The 12500-nt window shown below is 38.0% G+C and overlaps 2 protein-coding genes across 3 annotated transcripts in view; both read left to right on the top strand.

Annotated features, from left to right (window-relative positions):
- LOC138052024 (large ribosomal subunit protein bL20-like) overlaps positions 1-12500 on the top strand; it is a 596113-nt gene that overhangs the window by 5440 nt on the left and 578173 nt on the right. The window lies entirely within an intron of this gene.
- Positions 1-12500, top strand: part of LOC138052018 (integrator complex subunit 11-like) — a 151304-nt gene that overhangs the window by 96172 nt on the left and 42632 nt on the right. For both annotated transcript variants that reach the window (XM_068898368.1, XM_068898369.1), the window contains exons 8-13: positions 1949-1983; positions 2335-2415; positions 10684-10741; positions 11012-11076; positions 11797-11851; positions 11939-12034. In XM_068898368.1, the coding sequence (XP_068754469.1) occupies positions 1949-1983; positions 2335-2415; positions 10684-10741; positions 11012-11076; positions 11797-11851; positions 11939-12034 (390 nt within the window). The remainder of the gene's footprint in view (positions 1-1948; positions 1984-2334; positions 2416-10683; positions 10742-11011; positions 11077-11796; positions 11852-11938; positions 12035-12500) is intronic.

Raw genomic sequence — 12500 nt, 5'->3', positions numbered from 1 at the left:
AATTTCTCTTTTAGGCAGAGGTTGCATCTTTTTCTGGAGCTGTTGTAGGGAGAGCTAGATAAGACGTGCCAGGAAATAGAATAGTCAATGTTGTCGTTCTTGAGTGACCTGATGTGTTTGCTAAGTCCGGTGGAGTTTTTGTGCTTGGCGTGGCGGAATGATGCGATGTAGTTTCTGTGCCTTGTTTTGAAGTCGGTTTCTGTGAGTCCATTGAGACAAGCAATTGCAAAAAGAGTTGAGACACTCACTGTCAAGAACCCTACAATGCGTGACATTGAGGTCAGCACATCGAACAGTCGAAAATATGTCCAATCAATGCGGAATGTATGAACTTATCTTTTCTGCCTTTAGATCTTCTGTGGGTGGCATGACATTTGAGGTTGCTGATTATTTATTGCACAATTTAACAGCTTTGCTACTTGAAGAACATTGTCTTTGTTATCAGACTTTGAACTTGTCAATTTCAATTCAGAGTTCAGTTCAAAGTTCTCAATAATGACATTTTGCATTTCCAACGTGAAGGGGTATACCAAAATTTTTTTGTCTTGGTAAGAAACAAATTGCAGCTCTTCGAACATATTTGACAGTTTTCGCATGAGGTTTTTGCTATGCGAGTCTGGAACACTGATACCCAATTTGTCTGCCTCGTCAAACAGTAGTTTCCTGATTTCCTTGAACGCAAGTACCCATGGATTTGCAGTCAAATCTTCACAGAAACTATATATTGCATCATACGCAGGTTGCAAGTCATGGTCGTAATCATTCGAAGCTTCATCCTCTCTAGGGTTACCAGTAGTGTACTGAATACGTACAAACGCCTTATAGCAAGAAGCATGGTACTTTGCTTCACTGCATATTAAATCTTTGGCGCATAATCCGATCACCCTTTGAGCTACAGCACTCGTAGCCTTGCTTTGGTGTGTGTGTAAGGAAGCACATTTTCTCACCGTCTCATCAGCACGGAATTCTTGCATGCCATGAAGTTTCTCCCTTGTTTTTGAGTTGGGCTTATACTTAATCTTGTTACAAAAAATGCAGCAATCTGGTAGCACTACACTCGATTGGGTAACATCGCTTGAACTTCTCCTCGGCACCGGATCATTGGTAGCAGTTTCGGTATTCTTGACCTGGTGATCTCTTCTGTGAGTGATCTATGATACTTTACAGGCCTTCTAGGGAAGTCACTTTCACCAACAGATAGCTCGAATATACCTTTGTGATCTCGAATCACTGCTGCACGATACAAGGTTTCCCATGATTTTATATCACGGCAAGTCGCTAAATAAGTACCACTTCCATTACAAATGATGCATACCTCAGCTATTGCTATATTGTGGGCGATCGATCGTCGCCATCTTGAAAAGTGTTAACTAAGAGAACTGGATCTAAGCATAGGAAAGAGGCTGTTTTTCAGATATAGTTAACTGACCAAAACAATGCATTCGTTCAATTATCGATCATTCGATTGATTTATTGACATCTTTTTCCTATATTAGGTGCAAAACAAACGTATTTAAAAATAAGAAAGTTTCAGAATTACATGCAAGCACATGGAAGTGTTCCAAGTCTAAAATCCAATTTTACCTACTATTACGTCATCTGTGACGTAAAGGTGAAATCATTTGACTTTTCATATAATTTGTTAGTACCTCTTAATTGAAATTAGTCCCAAGTAAGTTTGAAAGAATTACTGATTCTGCATTTACAAATAAATGAAATTCCAAACTATGCACTATAAAACAAAATGGCGGCCATTGGGTGAGCTAAGGGAGCGTATTTGAAATGCAATTTTCAGGATGAAAGCTACCGTTCTAGCATTGCCATCATACCTTTTCATAATCCTGAATAGTCAAAGATTAAAATAAAATAAGTTTTGTTTGTTTCCCAGAAGTGAGTAATAAACCTAAAATTTCGGCTCTCAGCTGATGGACTTCTGTGTTTTTTCTAGGGTGACTATAATATGACACCTGACAGACACCTTGGGTAAGTCAGTGACTTATTGCAGTGAAGCTTTTGCTTGATTATTTTATGCAAACTAGCTCTACATTAGAGGCGTTTGTTTCTATTTGCTCTTAATGGTATGCGGTTCAAAGGTTAGGGATTGCGAATGGCTATGATTCCGTAGCTTTAAACTGCACTGAACTGCACCTCTCCTTGAAGGGGCTGAAAAGAAGCAGGTTCTGTTGATCATTATTAACTGGCATGCCAATGGTTGATAAACTCTGAATTTTCCCTTGTGTTTTGTTTAGAAAGTAAGACACATAGTTGGAACTAACTAGATTGAACGATCTATCCAACACTTATATTTTGTGACGTTTTAAATAAATTTTTCAGGGCGGCTTGGATTGACAAATGCAGACCTGATGTGCTTATCACTGAGTCAACTTATGCAACTACTATTAGGGATTCAAAAAGGTATTAAATGTATTAAATGTTGTGGAAGAAAAATCGGTTCACAGAGTACCGACAACTGTTGGGCTGTTTGTCGGTGGAGAAACAGCCCAAGATTATTGTATTGAATCTGAAACAGTTGCTTCAGATATGATTAGTTCCCTTGTATTTGCTTGGCTTTTTTGACTGCAGCTTCCACTGTACCATTTCCTCTGGAGTGGTAGGGTGAAGATGTTTAGTTTTGGAAATTTTGGCTCTGTGAGCACTGTTTAGATTCCTTGGTGGCTTACTGGTATTACCATCTCAGGGACACCATGTCAGGCAAATATCTTCATTTCTTTGAATCTGGACCCAGCATCAGTATCCATACATTGCTCTATGCGTTAGTCTCAAACAGTTGACTTCTGATACAGGTTTAATCTGTGTAGTCCAGACACTTCTCTTTCTACTTCTTAGCTGAAGTTCATTGATCGTTTCAGACTGACTGTTGTCACTAAAAGATATTTCTTAAACTCATTAATTATTCATGAGCAAGCAGCCCCTGAATTCACCGGAAAAAAATGTCATGTGCATGAATTTCTGATATAAGGCATACTAATATAGCATTGCTCGTTTTTGTTGTATGATAATGTTCTCCTCTCACAATTTGAAGCTTTTTGTGAAATGTTTTTGAAGCTGTGGTTTGTGGAGCATGGTCTCTTGGGAGCTTTCCCTTTGCTTCTGGCTCTCCCACAGATCCACAGCAGATGTAATTAAAGACTCACAATCAGGAGTGCCAACATTCGGGCCATTGATTGTTATTGCAAGGAGCGTCTGAAGCATTTCTATTGACAATCTGCTCCTGAATCTTGTCTTCACATGCTTCAAAGCACTTCATCCACGCTCTGGTCAGGCGTTGGACGCTGGCATTGAAAGACATACCTCAGTAATGTGAACCATAGCTGAAAATACTAGGCTGTAGGACTTATGCAGCGTCATCAATCATGCGAGGCAATATTCTGTACAAGTCACCTCCTGGCTCTTTTTTACTTCATCTGGGACTGCAGATTTCCAACTTGCTAAATCGTATTTAAACTTTTCCCACTCTGTGAAGAGCTGGCCTTCTTTAGTGTCACCGGAATGTGGAAGTGGTTCGCTAAGACCTTTATTTTTTTTGCACCATAATCCTTGAAGCCAGGTGATCCAGGAATTGAAACGGCCAAAGGATCAAAGATGGATAAAGCAGTCACTACGGGTAAAGCAAGATCATATCTTTGATGGATATTTTTCCTTTAGTGTACTGACATATTTGGCAAGTAGACTTGAAAGCTGTTCCTCCACAACAGGGGTGAGTCTGATCTCTGAGTTGTTCAAGCGTCCCCCAGGGAGAAGGTTGTTTTTCAAATCGCAGATAGATGTCTTTGTAGTATCTCAGTTAGCTTGGCAAGAGTGCTGTCGTTTCCAATGCCCTAGAGCATAGGGCACTAAAACTCAAATTGAATAGTCCCTACAGGGTAAGAGGCCCAGTCCTATGGAAATTTGATAACTCCCTCTTGGACGACGAAGGCTACTTAAATTTAATCAGAGAAAATTATAGTTTTATTTGTGAAAAATATTCTGGACAGGAGGACAAAAGGTTTAAATGGGAATTATTAGTTAAGATGGAGTTGAGAGGTCTTACAATACCCTATGCAAAAAACAAAGCCAAAAATTCCAGTTGAAAAGAAAAAGACCTTCAAAAAAGGGGCTAAGTGACCTAGATCAACTCATTTCTAGTGCTGGTGCAGTGGACAGCACCCCGGACAAATTACTTAACAGCGGAATACAACCAGTTGAAACAGGAACTCTGCCTTATCTATGAAAATAAGTGCAAGGGCTCAATCGTTCGTTCTAAAACAAGATGGATTGAACAGGGTGAAAAACCTGAACTAAATATTTTTTCAATCTAGGGAAACGGAACTATAATAGAAAAGTGATCAAGGAGCTGAAATATCCAGATGGTAGATCAGTAACTAATGAGAAAGCAATATTAGAGGAAATTGAAAATATATATGGAGCCTTATACTTTCACCGCTAATGTTGAAAATTTGCTATTTAAACTATGTGGACTCCAGGACTCAGTAAGAGATGAATCAGAAAGTGAAATAACTCTTAAGGAGTGAAAGATATTTTATGTACATTTAAAGTGGAAAATTACCAGGCAAGGATGGATTCACCTGGGAATTTTATATCTGCTTTTATGATTTATTGGGTCAGGATCTTGTTGATTGTTTTACTGCTTCATGTAGAGCGGGTGAAATGACACTCTCCCAATGAAGAGGTGTAATCGCACTCATAGCTAAAGAGGATTCCGACCTCTTCACACTTGCTAATTGTGTCCGATTACTTTATTAAACCTAGACTACAAAATCGCGGCAAAAGTTACCGGTATTACCAGGAGAATGGAACCAGCCCTTGCTCCTCTTATTAATCTCGACCAAACAGGCTTTATAAGATGTAGATAAAAGTAAAGTAGTCTCTCCTTACGAGCCAGAAGGCCCATCAGACTGGCACTCAGCCGGCCTGATGGCTCATGATGACCTGACAGCCTGATGACTCAGCAGGCCGGTTTCATTAGCATGAAGCGACTAGGAATATTTCTACTCCCCCCTGGATGGGATGCTAGTCCATCGCAGGGTTACCCCCAGCATTTCGCAAGTACCCATTTATACACCTGGGTGGAGAGAGGCACCTTGAGAGTAAAGTGTCTTGCCCAAGAACACAACACAATGTCCCCAGCCAGGACCCGAACCCTGAGCACTCTTAGCATGAGGCCACCGCACCTCCCACAAAATATCAGGCTAATTAACAATTATTCCTCGAGCCCGAATGGGCTCTGAGTTAGGGTTAGCAAGGTATTGCAAAATGTTTCAACAATTTTGTCAGAGGCTTAAGCTGTTATTGATATTACGGGTGTTATATCAGCTCAAACCCCTTCATCATTTTTACAATTTAGACAAGTTGAGGAGACGAATAAGCTGGAGAGGGCATTATTAAATGTATACCTGTTGTGACAAAATGCAAAGCGGTAAAAGCACAATAAGTACAACAACTGCAAATGTCGTATTGGGGTAGGAGAGTTGAATTCCAAAAATGACTACAGTTGATATTTGTATTTGTTAAGAAAAAGATAAGTAGAGTCTAAGCAGGGTACTATAAAGAGGCACTTAAATTCAAGGGAGAAAATGTTCTGAATTTTTTACTACTTTATTTAAAGCAAAGGCTAAGGTGACACCTTTGGATCGCAAGAAAAAGTATGTAGAAAGATCAAATATTTCCAGAGATATTGGTAAAATACTTTTTGGCCGGAAGTTAATGTTGATTGACAACCCCATGTAGACTATGGGAGTGCTTTCCACAAGAAACATCAATTAATTATTCTCCTTGCTTGAGGTATTTTTATATACAATCATAATATTTTGTTTTTTTGTGGAATTAGGTCGTATTTTAAGAAAGTATTAAGCAATGATAACACCCACAAACCACATGAATATCCGAGGCCTGGCGTCAGTACTAGGAAAAAGAGAAAAAAAACAGTAGAAGGATCAAAGGAACATGTGATTGATGCAAAGAAGGGTAGGTTTGCTGGCCTTCAGACTTCTCTGTATCAGCTAATAAATTTTGGTAGTATCTGAAGAAACACGAGTCTCAAGAGGTGCTGAAATCAGGCTCTATCAGTACTCTGCCATTGAACGAAAATAAGCACACTTCATTCCAGAAAATACATACTAGGAAAAAAAATACTATGTAAACGATTCACATAAGCAGCCCACATTCTGATATCACTGTCTCCATTTGCTCATTATGGTTTAGATGAACATCCCATATTGTTCTGTCTTGAAAGCTTAAAATTGCTTTTGTCCACTTACACTTTTTCTCTGCTTCTGCTGTGTTTGATGTGAACAATGTGCCTGTCCTTTTTCTGTTCAGCATGAAGGCTGATTGGCACCAACTGTGACCCGAAAGGGAAAGGTGTGGGATGGCAGAGTTTATCAGACAAACAAAGTGTTTTCCTAAACATTAAACGTTATTTTAGGGTGTTTAGGGTAATCTTTAGTTAATCACGAGTTTAAAACTCGAAAATGGTAATGTGGAATTCCTTTATTGCTAAAATTATCGCTTCATCATAAACAAAGTGATTCTGAGCAAAAACAACATTCAAAATTACCCAACTGCAGTCCGTTTCAATCTTGTCCATTTGTGTCCATCTGTGCTTCTCTTTCTTTTCATTCTACTTTTTGCGCATTTTGGGTGTCATGAAATTTCTCCATTTTGCAATACATAGCACCGGCTTTAATTTTGCCTTCAAGATAGCAATTAAAGATTACAACTCAAAGACGCTTTGCTTGATTGCAATCAAATTTTGGCAGTAGATGTATATTTTAAGTAGTTTCAACAAAACCGTTTTGAGGAATTTAAAAATTCTAAAATTTTTTTTCATAAGAGCCTTTTCTGCATGAGGTTTTCAGTTAGCGCTTTCGATAGTGCTCTGTAACTTTTGAATGTGATTGAATCAAGGAAAGCCCCAACATGGTTTTTAAGTTTCTGGGAAAGAAATAAATTGCCAAAATATGGAATTTCCATTGAATCACAAAATGTAATTTGTACCTTCGCATTTCAATCTCAAGAAAAACATCAGCACTTTCTTGAATAATAAATAAAATATTCCAGTATTTATTGGGGTTGGAATATCTGCGCCATAATCGGAAAGAGGTCCTTTTCACCAAAGACAACACTGAATGTACAGCGTAACCTTAGGAATATCTTGTTTTGGTCTCAATTAATTGCGCACATTTTGACGAAAATACTTTGAATTTCTAATTTTGAAAAATTGAAATATTTTATCTGTGTTGTAATATAAAATATATCAAATTTAAAAGGAATTACAAACTAAGTGTTTGGGGAAAGTTTTGACATGTTGTGTGACAAAAACCCACAAAACAAAACATCACAGCAACAGTACGAAAGCTAATGGCTTACAAAGAAATCAACACAACCTTTGGAAGCAAAACCAGGAGATTGACAGTAGAAATTCTTCGTATACCTCCATTTCTGGAAAGAAATGAAGAGAACACAAAATGTGACAATGACCATGACATGTGGATGAGGTAGTATGCATCTGCGGCCGCTAAAATCTGACGTTATATTTTATATAAAGTTACACTTTCCAGACCTTACAGAAACTAGCCAATGATAACAAACGTTACAATTTGTGGATGTTACAGGTTTGTGCCACTATAATCAAAAAATCATTTCCTTTTTTTCCTTCAGATTTTGAAAGGGTGTTTTCTTAACACCTGACTGGCAAACATTTTGAGCTTTGATTCTTATCCAAAGGCTGTTTATTTTGAGTGTAAGGTTTAGATTTCACGGTCCGCCATTACTCACAAACAAAACTGACTGATAGCACCTCAGAGGGTTGAATCTAGGGAAAAGTGACATCATTTACTCTCTAGCTTAAAGTTTCATTTTGGCAAAGTTATGTAGCACAGTAGTTATATTTACAATCTACAGAAATAAAGTGAATGTATGTATGCATGTATGTATGTATGTATTTATGTATGTATGTATGTGTGCATGTATGAACTGCACCAGCGCTGTATTTCAACCCGATTCTGTTAAAGTGCAAAAGAATAGTTTCACCTTCTCTTATATTATATACAGGCCCCCTCCCCCCTATTCAATCTTGGAAGGTAACACAACAACTTCCCACTAAAACCGTTCAGTTTTGTACAACATTGAATCAGGGGGTTGGGGAGAGAAGCAAAGAAGACATCAAAAGTGCTAACCTTCCCAACACTTTTGTCTATGATTGTATGAGAGTAGGAAATCTGCTTTGAACGCTTATAACTCTCGTAGCAGTTAACATGTGGCTTCCATTTCATATTCTGGAAATGTTCTTATGATGTACTTGCCAATGCATAAATAAAATCTCACAACACTGAAATTTGATTAAAATTATCGTTTTATGATTTGGATTTCAGACTTGCGTGACGCTTCTTAACGTGACTCCAAAATCCATTCTGTTGGGAAAATGTTTACTAAGAATGCCATAAAAATACATTTTTTGTTGTTTGATGTTTCATATTCGTTAAAAGAACGCTTTCTTTTTTGGAATGCGTTGAAAGAGTTGCACAAACGGATTTATTTCAATCGATTTAGCAAGAAATGGTGCAAGATGCAAGGGCTCCATTCACATTACTCCCAACATCACTCCCAACATTACTCCATTTTCGAGGCCTAAACTATTGCCTTTAAACCAAAGCTACAGATAAAATATGGAAACTGGAGTGTAAAGGGCTTCAAAGGAAATAATGATAGGACTTTTCTGGGCCATTTCAGCTTTATTTTAGGTAAATTGCATTACTCTAAAGAGAGCTTAAATTGAAATAACGTATCTAATAAACCTTTATGTATACATGGTTTCAGTGGAGTGATGCTGAAAATAAGTAGTTACAATAACTTTTGTCCATAATCAAAGGCATATGGTACGTATTCCAGTATGCTTTACACATAACTACGTTATTGCTGCAAATTATCACATTCATTGGGCATATATTTTCATTTTCTTATGGAGTAATGTTCAAATACATGTTGATTACTTTTCCCAAAATAGCTCAATGATTGACAGGCCATCGTACTCACGCTACTGGTGCAAAAAAAGTAATTTAATTTAATTTACGTATTTAATGTAACTCGCTTTGAAATGAGCATGAAATTTTTAAAAGGCGCTGATCTTGACTTGGCAAAGTGCAACTAGTATTAAATCTTGCAACGAGACATACTATCTACATAACACATTTTGCGTTATTTTTAACCAGAAGGCAGAAAACATTTAAATGTTGAAGGAAGCACTAACTGTGTTTGTTTTTCAAAGGAATTGTAAACGCTAAGAGAAAAGTCATATTTTCAATTTAAGACCACACCCAGAATTTTCAGACAATCGTAGACCAAAGTAGTTGGGAAGGTTTAGGTAAGTAAACCACACCAGAGCTGTTCTGTTAAAGTGCAAAACAAATAGTTTCACCTTCTCTTATGTAGTCGCCCTCCCCCTATTCAATGTTGGAAGGTAACACAACAATTTCCCACTAAAACCGTTCAGTTTTGTACAACATTGAATCAGGGGGATGGGGAGACAAGCAAAGAAGACGTCAAAAGTGCTAACCTTCCCAATGGTTTCGTCTATGGTTGTAGGTTGAAACGAATTGACCTAGGTTGGCAAAAATGGACATAGGTTGAAAAAATCAATGTGCGCTAATTTAAAAATAATCTCGACTTAAATTTAACCTGTATCAACTACTCTGCTTCCTGTCATGATCAATTGCCCCATGGTCCAAAGTTCATCATTAACAACCTTTTATATCTGCACAAACTAACTTAAGGGTGGGATATTGTTCAGATCTTGTTCTCTTAATTTGGCGAGTTAATGCCACAGGTATAGCACCAGCAACCACGGTTCAGGCATATTCTGGCTGGGTGTACAACATCCATCTCTCCAATCTAGCTGAGGGTGGCTGGATTGACGACCAAGGACAGTAACAAATGGCTTATGATCAGTTCTGATTTCGAACTCCATTCCATAGAGATATAGGTAAAATTTCTCACGGCCCCACTTAACTGCTAAAGCTTCTCTTTCAAACTGGGAATTATCACTTCTCCACAACACTCAGCTTTCGGCTAGCATAGTTTACTGGTCAGTAATAGCCATCTTCTTGCTTCTGTTCTAACACAGCTCCTATACTAGTTGGGGATGCACCTGTGGTGATGCGGGTTTCTGCTTCATGGTTGTAGAATCTTCGTCACCTCTTGAAATGCATTTTCCTCTTCAGGACCTCATCTCCATTTGGGACTTCCTTTAGTCAGGTCTCAGAGAGGACTTGTGACTTTGTAAGCTTGAGATAAACCTTTAGCAGTAATGCACCAGGCCAACTGGCCAACTGACTGATTTTTTGGTCTTGGAGCTTGCATGATGGCTTCAACTTTGCCATTGAATACTTGCAATCCCTGTTCAGACACTATGTTTCCAAGATACTCCATGGAGGTCACACAAATTTGGCACTTTTGGTAATTCAGGGTCCGGCCATTTTCCTCTAGTTTCTTTATTACAAGGTCAAGTCTCTGGTCATGCTCCTCTCTCACTCCTTCCACTCCCAATGCAGTGACACACAACTTAGTGTAACCTCATTTTCATGCTTGGTGAGTCCGTATTTTGAGAGCCAGATTTTTCGGTAAAAACTCAAAGCAACGCTTGGTAATCGCAGTTTTTATGTGCAGGTGCAGAGAACGGGATTTTTTGAAGAAGGTTCATGAATCCATGGACAAAGGAGGAAAGGTAAAAAAATGGGTTAGTTATTTATCGGCTTGAAGGATGCTGTAGAAAACATTGAAAACAAACTTATGTATAAAGAAAATCAATGGAGCCCGATCTTTAAACAACAAAAGTGCATTGTCTACTGATCCCAATTTACCATGCAGACCTTGGAAATTTTGTTAATACATCTGATAATGAATCACAACACAGCCTTAACTTAATGACCTCAAACTTAGATAGCTTTTGCTTTTATTTACAGTGGTATGACCATTTTTCTGTGTCATTTTCCAGGTGTTGATTCCGGTGTTTGCCTTGGGAAGGGCTCAGGAGCTTTGTATTTTATTAGAAACATATTGGTAGGACAAGAAGCTTTTATTACAGTGTAGTGAGACGATTTTTGGAAATGAAATTTCACTTCCATTACAATACTAAAGGGTTTTTGGAATAAGGAAATACAGGCCAGCTATGTCCCGATCCCTCAGACCTTGATACTCCATAATACTCCCAGTAAATAGAGAGATGTAGGTCCTTCATTAGCAGTTTTTATGTGAGCAAGAAATTTACAGAAAAAGGGAAAGCATTTTCACCAGGCTTCACAATTTTGTAAGCAAGCAAAATTCCCATGCCCTCCCCCCTCCCCCACCCAATTCCTAGTGCCGAAATTCAATAGAAGAAGAGGCTAGATGGATAATGACAATTCTTCTGTGAAATGCACTTTTGTTGCTAAACTTGGAAACTAGTTATAACTATCCTGTTCAATTCGTCTGGTGCTAAACTTGCAAAAGCTAGATATCTCATTAGATATCTGGTATTTTGAATTCAAATACCCAGGGTTAAATTCACATCTTGGCAGAATAATGCATGAGCATACACAGTTGAACTCCTAGAGGAATAAATTTGGACACCAACATGCCTTCTGTGATATCTCAGTAAAACAAAGAATGACAAAACAAGTTAACTCATTTTGCTTATACTTCTTGCAAAATCACACCTTCAGAAACTGAGTTTGGTTTAGCACAGAACACTGCAAGGGACATCAAATATATGAAGCACATGTCGAATCTACTTTGTTGCAGGGACAGAATGAATTTAAAGGCACCAATATTCTTCTCAACTGGACTTACAGAAAAAGTAAGAATTTGTGCAATGAATGATCGAACTACTTTATCACTGCAGATGATGTAATCTTAGCATGGTTTTGTGACATTCTCCTTTTAGGCAAATCATTACTACAAGTTGTTTGTGACATGGACTAACCAAAAAATAAAGAACACATTTGTTCAGAGAAACATGTTTGACTTCAAACACATAAAGGTGAGTTATTGTGGGGATCGTTTCATTAATTATAGTTTCTGACTTTTGCTGGGGTGAACTAATTTTTGCATCATTTCTCAACTTGTTTAAGTCCTGTTAATTGCACAACCCACCCTTGTAGAACCAGACACTATGTTCGAAATTTCCCAAAATAAAAAAAACACCTAGGTCTTAATATGCATGGGGAGTTCTGGGGAATCCTTGTCCATGGGTAGACTGGAAGTGGTTGGTGGAAAGCAATATTCCTATAGAGGTTCGAGGAATTCATATCATATATTATTATCTATTGACCTATCAAATGGTTGATAATACATCATGTGCAGTGACTTTATGTCGATGAAATTTCCTTATTCGTATGCGGTGTTTTATCAGATATAAAGTCACTGCACGAGACATGCTAGTGAGCTCCTCTCTCAATTTGAACCATTGTTTGCTCTTCAAAGAGGCACGCTTTTTGGGGAATGTT

Source organism: Montipora capricornis, chromosome 6 (genome assembly GCF_036669925.1).
Source record: "Montipora capricornis isolate CH-2021 chromosome 6, ASM3666992v2, whole genome shotgun sequence".
Taxonomy (NCBI): domain Eukaryota; kingdom Metazoa; phylum Cnidaria; class Anthozoa; order Scleractinia; family Acroporidae; genus Montipora; species Montipora capricornis.
This window is presented reverse-complemented; position numbering and strand designations above follow the sequence as displayed.